Source organism: Trichosurus vulpecula, chromosome 3, assembly GCF_011100635.1.
Source record: "Trichosurus vulpecula isolate mTriVul1 chromosome 3, mTriVul1.pri, whole genome shotgun sequence".
Taxonomy (NCBI): domain Eukaryota; kingdom Metazoa; phylum Chordata; class Mammalia; order Diprotodontia; family Phalangeridae; genus Trichosurus; species Trichosurus vulpecula.
The window spans coordinates 42,406,647-42,430,499 of record NC_050575.1 but is presented as its reverse complement, the minus strand read 5'-3'; the positions used below and the strand labels follow the sequence as shown (position 1 = coordinate 42,430,499).

The following is a 23,853-nucleotide window of genomic DNA, read 5'->3' as shown; positions in this document are numbered from 1 at the left end:
CCTTACTCCTCCTCTCTCTGCCCTCTTTGACTCTTTCTTTCTCATCCTCACCTTCCTCCTCCTCCTATTCCTCCCACCCCTTCCCCCTCTGAAGTGAAACTGATAATTTCCAATTATGAACAATATCTCTGACTCCTGGGACTGCAAGATGCGACTATGGCTGCCGCCTGGTGAAAGTCCAGCCACAAGCGCTGTAATGTTCTCTGCTGGAGTGTTGGGCAACCTTCTAGCACTGGCACTACTGATACACCGCTGGTGGGGTGGCTCTCGGCTTGGCCAGCGCTCCCCCAGCTGCTTCTGTAGGACCCCCATTTCCCTGTTCCACTTGCTAGTGATCGAGTTGGTGTTCACGGATCTCCTCGGGACCTGCCTCATCAGTCCAGTGGTGCTGGCATCATACTCACGGAATCAGACACTGGTAGCACTGGCGTCCGGTGGCCGGATGTGCACCTACTTTGCCTTCGCCATGACCTTCTTCAGCCTGGCCACGATGCTGATGCTCTTTGCTATGGCTCTAGAGCGCTGCCTCTCCATCGGCCATCCCTACTTCTACGAGCGTTGCATCACCTGGCGTCTTGGTCTGGTGGTCCTGCCAGGCATCTATGTATTTTCTCTGCTCTTTTGCTCCTTCCCATTGCTGGACAACAGGCAGTATGTGCAGTACTGTCCTGGAACTTGGTGTTTCATCAAGCGGGAGAAGTCCTTGTATTTGCAGATATATGCCACGCTGTTACTGCTTCTCATTGTTGCAGTGTTACTCTGTAACGTCAGTGTCATCCTTAACCTAGCCCGCATGCACCAACGAAGAAAGAGCGGCGGTAGGGTGCCCTCCCCGGACAGAGGCAAGGGTAATCCTGGGAGCCTCAAGCAAAGGGAAAGAATGGCCATGTCAGAAGAGATAGACCACCTCATCCTTCTGGCTATTATGACCATCACGTTTGTGATCTGCTCGTTACCCTTTACGGTACGTCACCCCCTTATATACTGCTCTCCACCTTTCCACAACCTTATAACACTTCCCCCATGCACCTAAAGTTTTTTTTAAGCTTGCAAAAAAGATTCCTTAATTTTCCTGTAACTCCTGTATCTTATTTCTCTCCGTTACCTCTCACTTTCAGAGTCCTCCCTTTCTGCTCCTCTTCCTCTAGCCACGCCAAGACAGTAAGGCTTTAGTTGTGTTCAATGAGAAAGGAGGTAATATTGTAGATTCTCTAGGAGACTGCTAACTACCATTGAGAGTAATTTGATTACAGATTCATAATAGTCTCAGATCTCAGCTCGAATATAAATTAGCTGGATGATTTTGGCCATTCAGGTAAGCCAGGTCCTAGATGTAAGTTTTGCCATTAGTTTGTCTATATAGCCCCTAAGGTCCCTTTCAATGATAAATCCTTTTAGAGTTAATGATCTATCAACCAACTTAATTACTCAAATGAGAAAGTACAAATTTACTCAAACTATTTTCTTCCTTTCCATATTGGAAAGATCCAAATTTTGAAGACATAAAAATGCAGGTGACTGATTTATACTATTATTATTTTCTTAAATTTTGTTTTTGTTATGGAATAAAACAAGAATTTACATAACAGTACAATAAGAAAGATGATTGTACAAGAAACTGCAAATCTACTATGCACAACTTGCTATTCCTTTCAAATATCCAATAAAATTTTCATATAAATTGTTTTTTTTCCTTCCCTCCTCCCCCCTGCCCTAGAGATGGCTGCCATTAAAAACAAATAGGTGGATATACATATACACATCTATATGTATATGTATGTGTGTGTAAAATTATTCCATACATATTTCTATTTGTCAATTCTTTCTCTGGTGACAGATAGCATCTTTCTTCATAGTTAATTTAGGTATTTATAATAGACAAAATAACTTATTTGCTCAAAATTGTTCTTAAAAGAATATTGCTGTTACTGTATACAATGTTCTCTTGGTTCTTTTCATTCTGCTGTTCATTATTTTGTGCAAGTCTTTCCATGTTTTTCTTAACTCATTGAGCTCATCATTTCTTATAGCACAGTAGTATTCTATCCAATCATATACCACAGCTTACCCCAATTATGGGCATCCTTGTAGTTTCTAGTTCTTTGACACCACAAGAAAGCTGCTATGATCATTTTAGAACATACAGGTTATTTTCCTTTTTCCCTAATCTTCTTTGGAAATAGACCTAGCAGTGGTATTGCTGGGACAAAGGGTATAGATAGTTTAATAACTCCTTGGACGTAATTCCAGATTGCTCTCCAAAAATGATTAGATCATTTTACAATTCCACCAACAACGTGTCCCAATTTTTTCACATAGCCTCCAACATTTGTCACTTTTCCCTTCTATTATTTTAGCTAACTTGGTAAGTATAAAATGGTATCTCAAGCTGTTTTAATTAGCCTTTCTCTGATTAATAATGATTTAGAACATTTTTTCATATGACTACAAAATATTTTGATTTCTTCATTGGAAAACTGCCTGTTCATATCCTTTGACTATTTATCAATTGGTGAATGATTCATATTCTTATAGATTTGACAAAGTTCTAATTACTGTTTCAGAATTTCCCTCCATCTTATGTTTACTCGCAATTTTCCTTCTCAGCCTCTGTTTTTACCCTATCCCTAACCTTATCTTTTCCCCTTACCCTCTTATTCCTAATTTTACCCAGGCCTCTAAAAGTCTCTCCCTTACCTTCCCTCCCCTTACCCTCCTAATCTTATTCTATACATCCTTTTAAAAGTCCCTCCCCCACCTGATTCCCTAGTTTTCTTACCTCTCTACACATTCAGAACACTTCTATACCTCTTCAGAGGTACATTTTATTTACTTTTCAATGAAATACTCTTCAATGCAATATTTTCTATGTATTAGTTCTTTCTTTCATATCTCATTTTTATAAGACATTTGCTTCTTTTTACCTTTTCCTCCCCAGTTTTGTTTTTTAGAATCGCCCTTCATATACAATTCAGACACAACCTTTTCTTCAAACTACCTTAGTAATGATAACTGTTTTAAGAATACTGATAACATTTTTACATAAGTAAACAATTTAACCTTTATCAGTGCCTTATAATTAGTCTGATATTTTTCTTATATTTCTTCTGGCTTTTTTATATCAAATTTTCCATTGAGTCTTTTTGTTACAAATACCTGAAAGTCTTTCAGTTCAACTATCCATTTTTTCTTTCATTCAAGATTATACTCCACTTTGCTGGATAAGGTTTTGTTGGATGCAACCCCAGCTCCTTTGCTCTTTGAAATATAATGTTCCAAGATAACGTTTAAGTGTAGAAGCTGCTAGGTCTTGTGAAATCCTGATTGTTTTTCTGCAGTATTTAAATTGTTTTTTCTTGTTGCTTGCAGTATTTTCTCCTTAACCTGGGAAAGTTGAAACTTAGCTATGATAAATTTTTATCAGGTCCTAGAATCTTTATCACTATCTCCCTCTAAAATGATCATTCAGTAATCTCTCCTCCTTTGAGGTTTACTCAAGCTATATCTACTGACCAATCATAATTCTGGTGGCTGTTGACTACCAACCTCCAGGACACTTCCCCTTCTTTTGTCAATAAGTTAAATGTTTGGCTCACAGTCTGACTCACAGTCTTTCCTCCTCAACTCCTGTGCTCGTATAAGGGGACTTCAACAATCTTTCAAAACTCCTTAACCTTACATTTCCTCAATTTACTTATTTTATATAACCTATTCCTCCACTTCACCTCAGCTACATACAAAGAAGATCATACCTTTGTTGTCACCTCTAAATGCACTGCTTCTATGTTTATAAATTCTAACACTTTCTTATTTGATCACAATCTGTTTTCATTCCACCTCTCCCTCAACCTTGTAAACTCAAACCTAGGTCTTCATCCTCCAATTCCACATTCTAATCCCAAATAGTTCTTTGCCTGTCTGGCAGCCTTGCACTAGCTACACTCTCTTCCTTTCACCATCTTGACCTTTTGGTGAACCAGTTCAACTCTGCACTTCCCTCCTCTCTGGTGTCCCTTAATCCCTTGTTATATTGTTGCTCTTGCCCTGCAATTTGCCAAAAATTCCCTTTTCTCCACACCTCCTCAACTCACATCATTCAGATGCCTTCTGTCACTTTACTCCACTTTCATAAGAAGACATGGCCCTTCTTTCCAGGGACAAACTCTCTACAAGCATAAAGCATCTCATTTTATACTGTCTTCTCCAGCACATTGCTCCCTCTGTCATTCCCATCCTCTTATCTTAAATCTTTCCTGTTGTCTGGCTGCTTCCCTGTTCCATACAAATATGTCCATCTCTCCTGCATTCTCAAAAACCCCATACTTTATGCATCATCTCCCCATAGCTGTCATCCCTCACTTTCCTCACTTTCATGGTTAAACTCCTTGACAAGGCCATCTACAATGAGGACCTCCATTTCCTTTGCTCTCACTCTCTTCTTAGCTCTCCACAGTCTGGTTTCCAACCTCATTCAACCAAACCTGCTCTCTTCAAAGTTATCAATGATCTTTAAATCACCAAATCTTATGACCTTTTCTCAGTCCTCATTCTTTTTGACCTCTCTGCAGTTTTGACATTCAAAGCCTTTCACAAGTATGGTCTCTCCTATCTTTCTAGTCTTTGTATATCTTATTGTGTACTCTTTAATGAATAAGACACCCCTTCTCCTGACTCTTTTAAGCTAGGGATGTGTGCGTGTGTGTGTGTGTGTGTGTGTGTGTGTGTGTGTGTGTGGAGAGAGAGAGAGAGAGAGAGAGAGAGAGAGAGAGAGAGAGAGAGAGAGAGAGGAAGAAGAGTATGAGGTGAGGAGATAAGAATTTTGTTTGTCCCTGGAATTCTTTTCCTCTTTACCTATGCCTCTTAGATTCCTTCATGTCCTATGAGAAGACTCTTAATCCCACCTTAATGCTAGTGTCTTTCTCTGCTAATTGTCTTCATTGTGTGCTGTACATCATATCTAGTGTGTACATAGTTTTTTTTTCATGTTGTCTCCTTTTCATGTGACCTTTACAGAAGAGACCGTCTTTTGCCTTTCTTTGTATTCCCACTGCCTGGCACAGAGTTGACACTAAATTATAAAAATTGACTGACTGCCTCTGCCTTCTGTCCACTTGGATGATTAGATATTGATAATTTACAGTTTATTTCCTGTCTCTCTGGATGTGGAAGAAGCTGATTGCTAGATGCAGCTGGGCCTCCAGAAACATGTGCCAGACATTTATTATGTTCAACCATTTTTCCATTGCCCGATATTGTAGCAGATATTTGGTTTCAACTATTTTTCCACTGCACAATAATTTGGTTGTTTTCTTGAGAATTTTCGTTCTCAGTACAGTGTAAGCTCCTTGAATGTCTTTGTATCCCCAGAACATAGGATTAGTAGGCACTTAATATTTTTTTTACTTAACTTAATATTTATTGATTGAATAAATGAACCTCTTGTTATGTTTGAGACTACCTACATTGAACTGGAAGGAATAGGGCAGGGTATGTGTGACCTAAGATAGCAGTTCCCATATTCTTATATACCGATCCATTTATGGACCTAAATAATTCAGAAATGGGAGCAGAGTTAATGCTACACAGCAAAAAAGAAACAAAATTTACAGACATAAAGCAGTTAAATCCTCTAGGATTTGGTTTCTGGTCCGAGTGGCAGGGCAGTAAATAAAGAGAATCTCTCTGGAGCTATGTGTAGTAGGAAACTGGGGCAGTTGTTATGGAATCTCTAGGTCAAAGTGTATAGTCATTTTTCTTGTTGTTAAGTTATTTCAGTCCTGTTTGACTCTTCATGACCCTGTGGGCCATGGTGTTTTCTCGGCAAAGATACTGGAATGGTTTGCCATTTCCTTCTCCAATGGCAAACAGAGGTCACACAGCTAGGACGTTTCTGAGGCTGGATTCAAACTCAGGTCTTCTTGACTACTAGTGCGCTCTCCACTGTGTCACCCAGCTGCCTAATTATTTTAGTCACTTTATTTGCATAATTTCTAATTGCTTTCCAAAATGGTTGTACTAATTCATATCTGCACCAACAATCCTCCAATATTCCTATCTTCCCACAATTCCTCCAACATTTTCTATTGCTGTTTTTTTCATCTTTGCCAATTTGCAAGGTATAAGGTGAAATCTCAGATTTCTATTGATGTGCCTTTCTCTTATTATTAGTAACTTGGAACATTCTTTCATGTGGTTGTTAATATTTTGAAATTCTTTTGAAAACTGTTTATTAGTAACCTCTGACCACTTATTTATTGGGGAATGTTTATTGGTCATTTCATATACATGTACACATACATGTGTAATTACATATACTTCTGTTAATTGCTTATATATTTTAAATACCAAACCCTGATGAGAGAAATTTGATACAAAGATTCTTTTCCCATTTTCCCACTTTACTTTTTATCCTAAGTGCATTAATTTTGTTTGTACAGAAGCTTTTCAGCTTCACATTTTAAAAGTTTTCATTTTTTTTCTTTTGTAAGTGCCTCTGTTTGGTTAAGACTCAAAGATATAAATACATACATACATACACTTACATACACATACATATACTTAGATATCTATAATCATACTCATATATAGACATATACATTTATATGCATCTATGTAAGACTTATTATAGTTATTTGTTCTGTTTCTCTGAGGTTTGATAATCTCTTCCTTCATAAGTCCAAGTCTTTCCATATTTTTCTAAGTCCGCCAACTCATCATTTCCTACACCACCTCAATATTCCAAGCTTATACTATCTAGTAAAAGGATGGAGAGAACTTAGCTTTAATCCTGAACAGATGTCCTTCCCCTCTTCCTTTGGCCAGAGGATTTTTGACTTTTCCATCTTCCCCAAGGTGTCCTCAGATCTGAATAGGAAGTTAAGGGTAGATAAATGTCAATCTGCTTCACTTAGGGGAAGTGACCAAACATTCTATGGATGGGAGAAAAGGACTTTCAACAATCAGGAGATAGAACTTACCCCTTTGCCTCAGCTTGACCCATACTGTCCCTCTGAACTCTCCTTCTGGAGGGATAGTTTCTACCAATTATCATTGCTACACTAGCTTTGTAAAGATGCCTTTCTAAAAGCTTCTTAGGTGCAGCTAGGTTGTGCAGTGGATAGAGAGATGGGCCTGAAGTCAGAAAGACTCATCTTCCTCAGTTCAAATCTAGCCTCATCTATAAAAGAAGATGGAGAAGGAAATGGGAAACCACTCCAGTATCTGTCAAGAAAACCCCAAATGGGATCACAAAAAGTTGGACGTGATTGAAAAACAAAAACTACTGAACAAAAACTTCTTAAGGCTGCCTGACTAAACAAATTCTCTACCTTGGGGAAAAAGGACAGCGTTTTAAAAAAACTATTATTTTTAATTTATGGAATAAAGCAAGTACTTTGGTAACATAGTACAAAGGAAAAGATGATTGCACATGAAACTGCAAATCTAGTATGTACCACTTGCTATTCCTTTTAAACATACAACAAAGTTGTGACTTAAATTTCTTTTTTTCCTTACCCCCTGCCCCCAGAGATGACAACCATTAGACACAAATAGGTATATATCTATATGTATATAGGTATGTAAAATTATTTTATACATACTTCTATTTATCAGTTCTTTCTCTAAATGCAGATAGTGTTTTTATCATATGTCCTTAATAGTTAATTTGGGTATTTATAGTAGTTAAAATAACTTATTCTTTCAAAGTCATTTTTAAAACAATATTGCTGTCACTGTATACAATATTCTCCTGATTCCGATTATTTTGCTCTTCATTATTTTACACAAGTCTTTTCATATTTTTCTAAGATCATTGAGCTCATAATTTGTTATATTAGTAATATTATATTACAATCACATACCACAACTTATTCAGCCATTCTCCAATTGATGAGCATCCCTGCAATTTCCAGTTCTTTGTCACCACAAAGAGAGCTACAATGAACACTTTTCTTTTCTTTTTTCCCTAATCATCTTTGAAAATAGACTTGAAAGTGGTATTGCTGGGTATAGGTAGTTTAACAACTCCTTAGGTATAATTCCAAATTGCTCCCCAAAATGGTTGGATCATTCCATCAATTCCACCAACAATGAATCAGTACCCCAATTTTTCCACATCCCTTCCAACATTTTTTGCTTTCCCCTTCAATCATTTTAACCAATCTGTTAGGTGTGAAATGATATCTTAAGGTTGTTCTAATTTGCATTTCTCTAATCAATAACGATGTAAAGCATTTTTTTGTATGACTGTAAATTGTTTTGATTTCTTCATTGGAAAGCTGCCTGTTTATCTCCTTTGACCGTTTATACATAGGAAATGACACCTATTCTTATAGGTTTGACAAAATGCTTTATATATTTAAGATATGAGACCTCTATATGAGAAACTGTCTATAAAAATCCCCCTCCCATTTTCTGATCTTTCCTTCTGATCTTGGCTATATGTTTTACTTGTAAAAAACCATTTTAATTTAATGTAATTAAAATAATAATCCATTTTATACCAATTTTGTTTTCTATCTCTTGTTTATTCAAAAATTGTTCAACTAACTAGCAAGTAATATGTTCCAGGTTCTTCTAATTTTCTTCTAAACACTACATCATTTCACATATCTATTTTAACTTTATTTTGGAAAATGGTATAAGATATTAGTCTATGCCCATTTTCTGCCATACTGCTTTCCAGTTTTCCCAACAATTTTTACTGAGTAATAAATACTTGTCCCAAAATCTTAAGTCTTTACACTTGTAAAATATAGGTTTATTGTGTATATTTGCTGCTGTAAATTGTATGTCTACTCTTTTCCATTGTTGTGTATTTCTATTTATTAGCCATTACCAGATGGTTTTGATAATTCCTGCCTTAAAATATAGTCTAAGATACGGTACTAATAAATCTTCTTCTCTTACATTTTTTATTATTTTATTTCATATTCTTCACTTTTTGTCAATAGTTTTGTTATTTTTTTCTAATTCAGTAAAACAACTTTTTGGTAATTTAATTGGGATAGCATTGAATACATAAATTTGGGTAGAATTACAATTTTTATTACATTGACCCTTTCTACCTAGCAACAGTTAACATCTCTACAATTATTTAAATCTGATTTTATTTGTATAAAAAGTTTTTTTATGATTTTGTTTATGTAATTCCTGGGTTTGTTTTGGTGTATTCTATACTGTCTAGAGTTATTTTAAATGGAATATCTTTTAATATATCTTCTTGCAGAGTTTTATTTGTGATATATAGGGAAGCTGATGATTTATGTGGATTTATTTTATATCCAGCTACTTTGCTAAAATTATTGTTTCAGCTAACTTTTTAGTTGAATCTTTGGGATTTTCCAAGAATATCATCATGTGATCTGCAAAAAGATAGATTTATCACCTCATTCCCTATTCTGATTCCTTTTATTTCTTTTCCTTCTCATATCTTTTGTTAGTATTTCCAATTCAATATTGAATAATATTGGTGACAGTGGGCATCATTTCACACTCAATCTTACTGGGAAGGCCTCCAGTCTATCCACATTATGAATAATGCTTGCTGATGGTTTTGACAAATGCATTTTTTTTATCAATTTAAGGAAAAAATCCATTCATACTAATACCTTGAAGTTTTTTTAAAATAGAAATTAGTGTTGAAATTCTTCAAAAGTTTTTTCCTGCATCAATATAGTCATATTTTTTAAACTTTTATTGTTGATGTAATCAATTATGTTAATAGTTTTCCTCACACTCAACCATCCTTACATTCCTGGTATATATCCCACTTCATCTTAATGTATAATCTTTGTAATATATTGTTGTAATCTTTTGGTTAGCATTTTAAGATTTTTGCATCCATATTCATTAATGAAACTGGCATATAATTATTTTACTCTTCTTGGCTTAGATATCACTATCACATTTGTTTTATAAAAGGTGTTTGATAGAATCCCATCTCTACTTAATATTCCAAATAATTTATTTAATTTTGGAATTAGTTGATCTTTAAATGTTCAATAGAATTCACTTGTAAATTCACCCTCTTCACACCACTGATTTGGTTTTCTTCTCTCCTTTTAAAAATCAAATTAACCAATTCTTCATCAATAGATATTATTTATTTTTTCAAACCATGTCCTAGTTTTATTTATTAATTTTTTAACTCAGTTTTATTAATCTCACCTTCCGTTTTTAGGATTTCCAATTCAATGTTTAATTGGGGGTTTTTTAATTTGTTCTTTTTCTAGTTTTTTTAATTGCATACCAAATTCAATATTCTGTTCTTTCTCTATTTTATTGATGTAAGCATTTAGAGATATAAATTTTCCTCTGATCACTGCTTTTGCTATATCCTATAGGTTTTGATATCTTGTCTCATTTTTGTCATTTTCTTTAATGAAATGATAGATGATTTCTATGGTTTTTCTTTAACCACTCTTTCTTTAAGATTAAATTGCTTAATCCCCAATTAGTTCTTAATCTATTTTTCCTTGGTCCCTTGTTGAATATAATTTTTATTGCATTATGATCTGAAAAGGATACTTTTAATATTTCTGTTTTTCTAATTTTAACTATAAAATTTTTGTGTACTAATATATGGTCAATCTTTGTGAAGGTACTGTGAACCACTGAGAAAATGATGTATTCCTTTCTATTTCCATTAAATTCTCTCTAAATATCTATCATACCAAGTTAATCCCTTAACTTCTTTCTTATTTATTTTTTGGTTAGATTTACCTAGTTCTTAGAGGGGAAGTCTAAAGTCCCCTACCATTATAGTAATACTATCTATCTCCACCTGTACTTCGTTTAACTTTTATTTTTAAATTTTAGATGCTATATCATTTGGTGCATATAGGTTCAGTATTGATATTGCTTCATTGTCTATGGTACCTTTTATCAAAATGTAGTTACCCTGTTTATCTTTTAATTATACTTTAGCCATAACTCTATCTGAGATCTTAATTGTTACCCCTGCCTTTTTTGCATCAGCTGACGCATAATAAATTCTACCCCAACCTTCTTTATAACTTTCCATGTATGTCTCATTCTTAAGTGTGTTTCTTGTAAACGACATTTTGTTGGATTCTGATTTTTAGTCCATTCTGCTATCTGTTTCCATTTTATAGGTGAGTTCACGCCATTCACATTCAATTGTTATTAGTGAATTTCCCTCCATCTTATTTTTACTCGCTATTGTTCTTGTCAGCCTTTCTTTCTACCTTATCCTGGTTACCTTATCTTCTCCTCCTACCCTCTTACTCCTTATTTTACCTACTCCTATAAAAGTCTGTCCTTTATTTTCTCCCTCACCCTCCTAATCTTAATCTATATAATCTTCTAAAAGTCGCTCCCTTATCCTGAATCTTGGTTTTCTCTCCTCTCTAGAAGCTGACATTTCTAAACCCCTCTAGATGTACTTCCCAGATTTTGTTTCCTGTTCAACCCAGATGAGAGTAAGTTTCCAGCATTAGCAGCCCACCACCCCCACCTGCTTCCTCTGTATTAGTTCTTCCTTTCATGCCCCATTTTATGAGCCAATTGCTCCTTTTTACATTTTCCTACCCAATCTGGTTTTTTTAGAATTATTTCCATCATTCACAACAGTCCCAAACTTTCTTTCAAACTACCTTAGTAATGATGATATTTTAAGAATACTGATAACATTTTTGTATATAAGAAGTAAACAATTTGACCTTAATCAGTGCTTTATAATTAGTCTTTAATGTTTTCCTTATATTTTGTCCAGATGTTTTATATTGAATTTTCCATTGAGTTCTGGTCTTTTTGTCATAAATATCCGAAAGTGTTTCAGTTCATCAAGTAGCCTTTTTTTCATTCAGTATTACACTCAACTTGCTGGGTAAGTTACTTTTGGATGCAATCCCAGTTCCTTTGTTCTTTGAAATATAATATTCCAAGACCTATGTTCTTTTAGTGTAAAAGCTGCTAGGTTTTGTGAAATCTTGACTCTCTTTCTGCAGTATTAAATGTTTTTTCTTATTGCTTGAATATTTTCTCCTTAATCTGGGAATTTTGAAACTTAGCAATGACATTCCTGTAAGTTTTCTTTCTGGGATCTCTTTTCAGGTGGTGAATGGTAGATGTTTTTATAGTTCTACTTTACCTTCTTGTTCTATAACTTCAGGACAATTTTCCCTAATAATTTCTTGTAATATTGTATCCAGATTTTCTTTTTAATCACAATTTTCAGGTAGTCTGACAGTTCTTATATTGTCTCTCTCCTTGATCTATTCTCCAGATCAGTTTTTTTCTAATGAGATGTTTCAGCTTCTCTTCTAGTTTTATTGCTTCTTGGTGTCTTATAACATCATTCAATTTCTGTTGCCTAATTCTAGTTTTCAAGGAGTTATTTTCTTCCTTAAGATTGTGTATCTCTTTTTCCGTGTGGTTAATTTTCTTTTCGTAAGTTTCTTGGATTGCTTTTATTTTTTCCTAATTTTTCCTTGATCATTGTTATTTGATTTTTAAATTTTTTTTCAAGTTCTTCCAAGAGTTCTTTTGGGGTTTGTGACCATTTCATGTTACTCTTTGGGTAGGAGTGGCTTTTTTTTACTTCACTATTTTCCTCTGAATATGAACCCAGATCTTCACAGATAGCTATAGTTGGGTTCTTTTTCTTTGCTTAATCACTTTTATTTTTTAATTTGTTTTATCTTATCTTAGCAGCTTATTATTATTATTATCAAGTTTTTTCCTGAGTTGTGGGTAATGTTGCCCTAGGCCTCAGATCCTCCTTGTTGTTATTTTCTGAATTCTTTCTGAGGGCACAACATCAGGGGCTCCTCTCCTGGGAATTCGGATGTCCCATGTAGTTGTCTGATGTCTGGAATATTTTTTCTTGGGCCAGTCTTGAAAATGTGTTGTCCTCAGAAGCAATTCAGTAGAATTGTTTTTCTGGTTCCAGGTTGCTTGTACAGACTCCTCAGATGTTCCTCCTACAATCTTTTATGAAACAGATCTAAGTATAAGTTAGTACAGCCTTTCAAATTTTCCTTCTCCAATAACTAGTTCATATTGTGAAAACCAGCAAAAACCTTAGAGTTCTGATCTTAACAATAGAGCTAGAAGGGGGAACATCAAAGCAAGAGTCCAGAGTTTTCTTGCAGCTTCATAAAATTTAGATTTTTACATGTCCTATTAGAATAATTTACATTTGACACAAAGGATTGTCTGATCTTGTTGCTGTCTTGAAACTTTCCACTCTGATTCCAATTCCTTTAGGAGGATCATATGCTATTAAGGATTCAATCCTGTATATGAAAACATAAGAAACAACACTCTTGCAGGTAGAAGCTTTCCACCCCTGAATTCAATAATTACACAAATGAATTAATGACATTATTCCAATTGTAATAAAAGATATGGGAGGATATTTAAACAGTGCACATCAATAAGTTGTATATAATAAAACATGTTTGTATCACATGACACACTGTACAAACAGGTGTTATTTCCACATTAATAATAAACTTGAATGAAATTGACTTCCATTAATGTAGTACATAATATTCCATAAGTTACATCCCTCTAAGAAAACTGATTGTATTGAAATTCTTTTCCCCAAACCAAACTGAAGAGGTTTCTGATTTCCATACCACAAATTAGTAGATTCATATCTTTGTTTCACATTTTACCTTTGTCTAATTATTCCCATTCTGAAAGAATCAGCTATTTCCAGGACTTAATCTTTCACATAACTTTGTAAACATTAGCAGCTGATGACAAGCCTGAGTACTAATTTACTTAGTTGTTTGAGATATGGAATTACTACACCTTCAGATTGAAAACAGCAAGATCTCACATACTTGCATTGTGCTCATATCTTCAAGGTGAAGAGAGAGAAGAAAAAGAATAAGGCATATATTTTGAAATAGAACAGACACTTAACCATTTCCTGGTTCACAAAAAGAAAAGGTTTGTGTGAATCAGGAAACAACCAAAAGGTAATTTGGTTTGATTGGAACATCTCATTAGAATTTAGGGAGTGTTACTGACTAAAGTTAAGTACTGGTCAATTTTAAAATAACTTTTTAAATTGGTAGGTGTGTTAAAATTGGAAATGACTATAAATTATATGAGGCTCCCTTTCATTTTATGAAATCATAGAGAGTTATGACTGAATTGATAAGCTATGGGTTCCTTCTGAGATTGTGGAACCCATATTTGAACTAAATTAAAACATGCTCTTAAGTGTATTAATTGGGATAGATTAAATCTTAATATCAGATTGCCACTTTTACAATCTTTGGCAGTGGATTGGCTGAAAATAGTGGACCTCATAATATGAAGTGTTTGGAATAAATAGTATTTGTGTAAAATATAATATTATAATATTAAAATTATAACCCCACATTCTGTATAATACAATTTGGAACATAGATCCAAGTATAGTTGAATTCATTCTGGTCATATTTTAAATGAAATGTATCACTCCTAATTTGATGCTCAAGATAAGTCAGAATTTATTATATTATTGGGCATTAAGTCCTTTTGGCATTTTCAGGGCTTCATCATACTCACATGGTGGTCCACATGTACAGGGCCACTTCCCCCAAATGGAGGCCATCTAGGGATTTCCGCCTTGCCCCTGGCCTATCCCCTACTCCTCTGGCATTCCTTTGGTATCCTGAAGACTACGCCAACTGTAAGGTCTGGAATTCTGTTTCAGCAATCCAGCTAGCAGCTGTTGTGGGGGTGAAAGACCAACACAAGCCCAACAACAAGAACACTGCCAAAGCCCAGGTTATTTTGATCTGCTTTACTAAGGAAAGCAACATTAAGGGGTTGACATGTTTACTTTAATCCAGCATACAGACATTGTTCACTTATTTCAGGCGAAAAAGCCAGCACCCTGAACTTCAGAGTAAACACAAACAAATTACAAACATCGACAGACAAACCTTGTCTGATTTAAATCCCAACACATAGTTACCAGAGTCTAAAAAAGTCCCAGCATCCGGGTTTACAAGCTGGAGGGCTCTAGCTACAGCTGGCCAGAGTCTCCACATCATCACGTCACCAAGAGTGAGACCCCTGAGCAAATGGCTCTGTCTTCTCTTCTTATACCGTTTCAGATGTCATCAAATGTCATCTGAATGACCAGAACTTAGGCTCCTATGATTGGCTCTTGAGTTAGCACTTCCCCTTAGTACCCTGGGAGCTTCACACCCACATAGGCTTAGCACCTAATAGGGGTTTGGGCCTGGAGCATAACACCTACTAAGACTCAATGAAATACACTGAATTAATCAAAGGAAACAAAAGCCAAACTCTTCAAGGGCACTTGGTTGAACTGAGTGCTAAGAGGCCATTTTGCTTACCAACACAAATTCCCCTGGTTGGGGAACCTGTACCTCCCCCATAACGGTGGGGTGATATGAAAGGAAGAGGCCAAGAGGCTCCAGATTGATTATAGGAGTTTAATCAATCATTATAAATACTTACAAATGGGAAAATCTAGGACGGCTGCCAGAAAATTCAATAGGTTCCCACAAAAACCCCTGAAAACCTTATGGTGATTATAGAAATCAGACAAAGGGAGCAAAAGCCAAAGAATACATCACTACTGATTGGTGGATATGTTTGGTTTCTGCTTAATAATGAGCTCATTTCTGAAATTGGGCATTAAGCCAATGTTATTAGTTAAAATGTCCAAACTTAGGTTTCTTTATTGATCATGTATGGATCACTGTGTCCATGTTACTGCTATTGCCTGGTCATATACAGGTCACAGTATTTGTGTTTATGACTTTCATCAGCCATAGTATCTAAATTGCGACTCAGTGTCTTAGTTATGATTCAGTATCTAAGTTTTGATTTTTTAACAGGTCAACATGTCTGGACTTCCACCTTTCATAGAGTTTAAGTTAATGGCTTTTCACTTTTTACTGTGTATTATGGTTTTTCCTCAATCAAGTCCCTACAGCCTTAAGTCAGGAAGATCTGTGTTCAAGTTTTGCTTCTGATATCTACTGATTCTGCCATTTAACCTCTCAGTGTTCTGGCCACATTTCTAAACTAAAAGTTGCAGAATAGTTGCTAATCTGCTTTGGTAGAGGAACTTTCCTTTCAGGAAGTTCCTTATAACAGCAAAATCACAGATTTGTGTTTTTAAAAATAGTGTACTAAAGAAACAAAATATTACAGCATTGATTAATTGGTTACAAGATTATTTCACTTCCCTTTATTCTGCTGTGGTTTATAGACAATAGGAACTATATAGTGTGACTTATTTGCCCTAGATAACTTGACCTAGCCATACCAATAAAGCCACGACTTCATAATTCTATAATTTAGGCTACTGAATCTTGGGCTGCATCTATATGAAATTTAGGGATTAATCATTTGGTGTACTCAGTTCAGTCAAACTAGTTTGATTTTGTTGTTGAATGGGGGAAACTAGGTAGCATAGCGGATAGAGCATTGAGTAGAAAGTCAAGAAGACTTGAGTTCATATGTGATCTCAGACAGCTACTAGCTGTGTGACTTTGGTTAAGTCACTTAACCCTGTTTACCTCAGTTTCCTCCTCTGTAAAATGAGGGTAATAATAGCACCTACCTCCCAGGGTTGTTGTGAGGATGAAATGAGTTAATACAGACAATTCTTGTTTTACATAAATTTGCATTATGCAAATATGACTTTACCTAAAGAATTTTGAAAGAAATCCACATTTCAAAAAAAAAATCTGTGATAACTTTACTGTATATTACTGTGCTCTGTCTCTCTTCACTCTTGACCCTCAGCTCCATACTTTGCCCCCAACTTTCCTTACCAAAAAACCCCCTAAAAACTAAAAAAACAAAACCCTCCACGTGAAAGCAGAAGGGAGAGGCGAGAGACTGCAACCTCTGCCACCTGATCAAGGGCTTGGCTTGAGACCTCCAACCGAGAGAGGAGGCCTTTGCACCCACTCTGCCAACCCTCCCACATGTCAGGCCTATATCTGTCTTCTGTCTACCTACACTGGGCTACCTCCTACCTATGTTCTTGTTTGGTCCCCATGTGTCTGCCACCCCTCTCCCACTTCTCAGTTCCAACCAGGCCCCCATATGGCTGGCCCAAATACGGTGTGTTCCTTTTCCTGTTTTCACTTCTCTGTGTCCTGCCCCCATGTGTCCTTGACCTATGTGCTGGTCCCTTCCCTCCACAAGCACATTCCCTTTTCTGTTTCTCCCCTTCCCTCCTTTCCCCACATATGGGGGTATATTTGCATTAGGGCTTTACTTAGAGGTCTGTCTAGAGTCCCACATACATAAATCAAGAGCTGTCTGTAATTGTAAATGCTTAGCACAGTACTATATAAATGTTAGCTATGATGACGATGATGAAGAAGATGAAGAAGAAGAAAAAGAAGAAAGAAGGAGAAATATGCTATGTTTTTTATTACAATGAGGTAGAAATCTAGCCAAATACCATTTTCTTCATATAATATTTGCATATTTGTTCCTGTTTGGTACATATTTAGAGATCATCAAATCATAGAACTGAAAGGGGACTTAGAGGGCATCAAGTCTAACATTCTTATTTTACAGATGAGGAAACTCCAGAATGGTTAGGTGACTTTCCAAAGGTCACACCGGAAATGTGTTAGATATGGGATTCAAACCATCTTCCTGATTCCAAGTGTAAATCTATTTATTATACTGCACCATAGGATTTTCATGCTACTCTAATCTCAGAAGACAATTGATTCTATTGCTACTTTGACTAAGTATTTTGAATAAACATTTTAAATACTCACCATCCAAAATAATTTAGCCAGCAAGAAAAATGTATGTTTCTTCCTGACTTTCCTGACTCTCAATTATATAAAAATAAGAGTTATTTACATTCATTTTTCTCACATCTATAGGTGTATCAGTAAGGCAATAATCACAATATAGATGATAATTGTCAAAATGCCTATGTGGTTCTGTATTACAAAATATATGAGACTCTCCACATAGAAGGTAGAAGTAAACCATTTATTCAGACACCAGATAACAATACCCCATAAGCCATCTGCCCAATCCATCGCAGTAGCAAAGCATTCGATACATAATATCGCAATCTCAGAACCTCTCCACCTGCTGCTAGGGGTCTTCCCACAAAACAACCAAAACTTACAGTACAGCTATCACAGGTCAACTATCTTCACCTCTGCTCTAAGTATCAGGATGGCCATTAACAGTTCTCTCTCAGCATTTCCTGTGACACAACTTCATTTTCCTCTCAGTAAGCTCCTCCCACCACATGGTGACTTAGGCTTCTTGTGACAAAGGCAGGTCACATGGCCTATTAATGGCTGGGAAAGATCTTCAAATCTAAATTGCTATGACTTTCAGCCCCAAGATCTTTCTTATCCATTATACAGGGCAATGGGAGTTTTGGAATAACTGGTATCAATAGAACTTTACAACAATATAACAGGGATAACACAAGATAAGCATATAAAACAATGTCATCATTCCCCCCTCGAATGAATGAGGCTCAGAATCTTGGAGTAAGGGGAGAAAGTCTCGTCCTCCATAGCTCCTTCCTGCTGAAACTGAACATAGAGCTGTCCCTGCCCCAAGAGATAGAGTCCTATTCGAGAGGTCTGTTCTTTATCAAGCTGGCATCTGGAACTCAGTTGATGTCAGGTCCAGGGATGACACATCACAGTCATGGACAGATCCAGAGGTGACATCTGAACATATCAGAGGGTAACATCTGGCTTAAGTGATCAGGCATCTGGAGGTAGATGGTACTAAGCCTGCAGGAAACAAATCTCACAAATAAATTTAACAGACAAAAATACGAAAGGAAACAAAGTGACTATCCTAGCCTCATTCACAATAGAACACATGAGTCAAGGACATGTTTTCATAATCATTTGCTCCTGGGTAAACAAACCACTGTTACATTGTTATCTTTACCATGTGCTATAATTTCTTTTTTTCCAGTCAGTTTAATAGCCAAATAATTGGGTTAAAATAATTATATTAATATAGTTATAATCCAAAGTTCATGTAATAGCTGTACATCAGGTAACTTCAATTCATCCAAATGTTCAGCCAGAATAGTTGGGCTATGCAAACATTCTTTTGGCATTCGGGTAAAAGTATATTGTCGGCCCTGCCTCATAAAAGTAAACTGATCCTATTGTCTGGAGTCTCTTGGGATCATAAAGAAAGCATTGGCCAAATCAATAACTGCATACCAAATCCCATCATATTTCTGGATCCTTTCTATTAAGGTAACAGTATTTGGAACAGCAGCATACAAGGGAGGAGTCACTTTATTCAATTGTCTGTAATCCACTGTCGTTTTCCATGTTCCTTCTCACTTTTGTACTGGACATACAGGATTATTCCATTGAGTGCTTGTAGGGACTAACTCCTGCTTTAACACATTCCTTTATAGTATTGGCAATTTCATCTTGCTCCCCAGCACACGATACTGCTTTAAAGTAATTACTTTGGAAGGGTCAGGTAAAGTGATTGGGTCCATTTTAATTTTTCCCACTAATACTATATTAATTCCTGTCTTTCTTACTGCAAACTGATATCTCCCCTCAGGTAAATTCAAAGTCATACTTTTCAATATATCTATTCCAATGATGTATTCAGGAATGGGTACAATGACCACGGTATATTCTGTCTTAGGCAATCGTCCAATTTTCATCATAAGTTTCACTTGTCTGGCTGATATTTCAGCACCTCCTAATTCTGTGATGGTAATAAGAGTTCCATGCTTAAGTTTGTCCAGGTTTCCATAAATCAAGCTGGCCTCTGCTCCAATGTCTATCAATGCCCTAGTTATAGTATTTGATCCATTTTTACAATATAGAGTCAAATTAATATGGGGTCTGTAATCCCATCTGTGTGTTTCTTTAATCTGTGCTGGGGCTCAGACTATTCCCTAGTCTCCCTGAAGGTGTGACTCACGTGGATGCAAGGGTTCAAGATCTGTACGATTTGTAGGGGCATTCTTTCTTCTCTATTCCATCTGCTATTAAGCCCCTTATCTTGGCACATTTTGTATAGCTCATCAGTTGGAATGACATCTATTCTTCTAAAATCTACCCCTGCTCTCAACAGAGTAGTAAACATTTCTTTTCTTGTCACTCTATTCTGACGTTGAATCCACTGGCTATTTACCCTTCTCTCTCAAGGAAATTTATCATTTCCCCAATCTCCTAAGTCACTTAATTGTGAAATCTTATCTAGCACCTCTGAAAGAGGGTTCCCTACTTCTGCATTTAGCAGAGTCAGAATTATGTGTTTATAAGTGGGGAGTGCCATTTTAACTATCAAATTCCTATGAGAGACTTCCAAGGGAGTGTCATAATAAACTTCAGCATTCCCCAACGTGATAGCAATTTTCCTTACTTCCTCCTTTAACTTTCTCATACAGTCCCTCATTGAATACCAGGGTCTATCTGCAGAAGGCCACATAGAATCAGCAGGATATTTTCTCTTACAACCAGTTGCAGCAAAAGTCAACAAATTGGTTGTTTGGTTACCTCCTTGCAAATGATAATCCCTAAAAACTTGCTGTACAAAAGGATTCTGACTAATACTTGTGAATCTAATACAACTCACAGTATCTACAGACATTCCTGTGGCCCCTTCATCACTGATTCTCACCATCCAAGATATTAAAAATTCTCCCATTTTCTGGGTGAACTTTCTCAAGATATCTGTGATTTCCTGCTGTGTAAAATCCTCCAACATCTCTCTGAACACTGTATTATTATCTTGGGTTTCTTGCCTCCTTCACCTGTATGGGGTGCACTCCTGGCTGAGGGTCTAACAACGACTCGTTCTCTATGTGAAAAGCACCATGCAACAAAATATCATCTCGTGCCTCAACTTCTGATGTATCCTCCTCTCTAGATTTGCTCCCCCATCACCATGGTAACCAGACTGGGCTGAACTGAGATGCACTCTTGGTCTCCTTGGCTCCTTCTGCCTTCTAGCTGAATTAACAGCAAAATCAGTAGATTCCTGAGCAATAATCTGTTGTTCTGTCACCTGAGATTCCCCATCTTGCTGTGGTATAGAAGAAATATTCTCATTTGAGTTAGATTTTTCTTTAACTGTTTGAGTCTGGTTTCTTTCTTGTAATAGTCTGTCCCCGCTTTAATATATAATATTTGCTGTGAGTAAAATCCAGCCTCGTCTAGAGATTGCTGTTGGTATTTCTCAACCTGGGTTAGCTGTAACTTTTTTCAGACATCTTTCCAAATCTCTAGGTTCTCCCCTCTGTAGCTTCTGTTTCCAGTCCTCACACAGACCAGTACCTTTAGACCATTCCCTTGCTAGGGAGAAATAAGTTACATCATGCCCTCCTGGGATAACCATTTCTTCTTCTAAAGCCCTTTTACCTCTAAATAGCGATCTTATACCTTATGTTCCTGTTCGTGATGCCAAATAACGTGTCAGTAAGGCAATAATCACTATATAGATGATAATTGTCAAAATGCCTATGTGGTTCTATATTGCAAAATATATGAGACTCTTCGCATAGAAGGAAGAAGTAAACCATTTATTCAAACACCAGAGAACCATATCCCATAAGCCATCTGCCCAATCCATCATAGCAGCAAAGCATTTGATACATAATATCGCAGCATGGAGCCTTGCAATCCCAAAACCTCTCCACTTGCTGCTGGGGTCTTCCCACAAAACAATCAAAACCTACAGTACAGATATCACAGGTCGACTGTCTTTACCTCAGCCCTAACTATCATGATGGCAATTAACACCCATAACAGCTCTCTCTCAGCATTTCCTGTGACACAACTTCTTTTTCCTCTTTGTAAGCTCCTTCCACCACATGTGACTTAGGCTTTCTGTGATGTAAGCAGGTCACATGGCCTATTAATGTGTGAGAAAGATCTTCAAACCTAAATTGCTATTACAATAGGTCATATGTAAATGCTTTAACTTTTTTTTAAGGTATATTGTTTCATTGTTTGGGATTTCATGGACTAAAAACAGTGCCAGTCTGTAGACTGGAAAAGGGGGATTGGATGAGAGGATCTCTAAATTCCCTATCACTTCTAAATTCTATGAATCTATGAATTGAGAAAAACCTGAAATAAATTTCTTTTTTTCATCATATTATTTTAAGTTTTGATCTTTTTTTTATTGCCACTAGTTATGGAAGGCTTTTGGGAGAAGAAAAAAAAAGGTGAGAAATTCAGAAAATGGGAAGAAAAGTAGAAAGAATGGGGAAGATTAATTTGTATTCATATTTTATTATTCCTCAACTGTCTGGCCAAGACTTTTTATTTTTGCTCCCATTGCCGCATTCTAGGACAGAGAATAGCAGAAAGATCTGGGTTTGGTTCGTCTCTGATAATATCATCCAGATCACTTTTGATGGTATGAATGGGTATCCCTCCACAAAGACACGAGGGGAAACTTATAATGATACTATAGTTTGACAAGTTAAGGACAAGAGGGAGAAAAAGACATTTCCATTTCCTAACAGCTACTCATTAGGTCTTTTGGCTGCATTTCCTAGGGAATAATAAAATATGTTCTAACCTCTTCCATTTAAAATATTAATGAATGAAAAAAATTAGTTCAAAATTAACATCTTTTGTTTTCGCTTTACTTCTTACAGATTTATGCATACTTGACTGAATCTTCCTTCGGGGACAAAAATTGGGAACTACAAGCACTTAGATTTTTATCCATTAACTCAATAATTGATCCTTGGATCTTTGTTATTCTTAGGCCTCCTGTTCTGAGACTGATGCGTTCAATACTATACTGTCAGATTTCATTGAAAGCACATGATACTCCATCAACATAGTGACCTTTGTGCATAATGTAATCATTATCACACTGCACCTGGAAATCAACTTTGAAATATTTCCTTGGAGAAATGGGGGTGGGGGAGAGAAAAGAAAAGGGGAAGGAAAAAGAAAGGAGAAAGGAAAAGAGTGGAAAGAAAGACAAAGAAAAATTAAAGGAGAGGAAAAGGTAAGGATTGATATAATTGATGCTACTCTAATAAACAAAAATAATTTTGAACAGTGGACTAGACTACAAATACACCAATCAGAAGCTGCATGAAATTTGTCTAAAAGGATTCAGAAAAGCTTTCTAGAGTGTGAGTAAATTGTGTGAACTTTAGGTGAAAAAATAAGCAGCAATATTTGAGGATTTTGATGCATTCTTGGCAACTATATTCAGTTACCTTTAGATTTAAGTTTTCCTTTGAATTAAGAATACATGCTGTCTTATAAATTGTTTAAACTTCTAAATTGCTTTGGTCATTCAATATTAATTGACTATTTTATGGTTATAGTCATAAAAATGTTATAAAGTTAGATAAAGCATTTTATTGCACATTTCTCCATATGTAGATGGCTATATGGAAATTGTTAGTTGTTTAACCACCAAGTCCTCAGTCTTACAGTTTTTCAGTCAGACACATATCCCAGCCTTCTCTTTCTCAACCCCCAAAATCACAAAAGACTCCTTCCCCCTTCCTCCTCCACTCCCTATGAAGATTCCTAAGCTGCAATTTTCACAACTTTGTTCCCTGAATTTTGCTTTCATCTTCAGCTTACATGCATAAATCCCTTTTCAAACACACCCCAAAGTGCTGAATTTTTTACTTATAAATATTTATTTTTCCCAGTCACTGGTATGTTTTTTTCTTTGCCTTCTGAATCACCCTAAAACTGATTACAGATAAAAATTCATTGAATGAAAAGGCTATATTTTTAACTTTGAATCTCTACATAGAGTAGCTCTTCAATAAATACTTTTAATTGATTAATTACACATTTGTTGATTGGGGCAGAAAGAGAACTAGCTAAGTCAGTAGATCTGGGCTTGAACCTTTGTTCTGATATT

At 36.0% G+C, this 23,853-nt stretch overlaps 1 protein-coding gene across 1 annotated transcript; it reads left to right on the top strand.

Moving 5' to 3' along the window:
• Nucleotides 1-115: 115 nt before the first annotated feature.
• On the top strand, nucleotides 116-22,801 carry PTGER2 (prostaglandin E receptor 2). The gene is made up of 2 exons (XM_036748366.1): nucleotides 116-964; nucleotides 22,610-22,801. Exons 1-2 carry the CDS (start codon nucleotides 116-118, stop codon nucleotides 22,799-22,801), a joined length of 1,041 nt encoding a protein of 346 aa, XP_036604261.1.
• Nucleotides 22,802-23,853: the final 1,052 nt, after the last annotated feature.

What these genes read in the sequence shown, in the direction of transcription:
- PTGER2 (XM_036748366.1), top strand. Translation starts at nt 116, where the DNA reads ATGAACAATATCTCTGACTCCTGGGACTGCAAGATGCGACTATGGCTG. An exon ending in TCTGCTCGTTACCCTTTACG is followed by an intron (nt 965 to 22,609) that starts GTACGTCACCCC and finishes TACTTCTTACAG; the next exon opens with ATTTATGCATACTTGACTGA.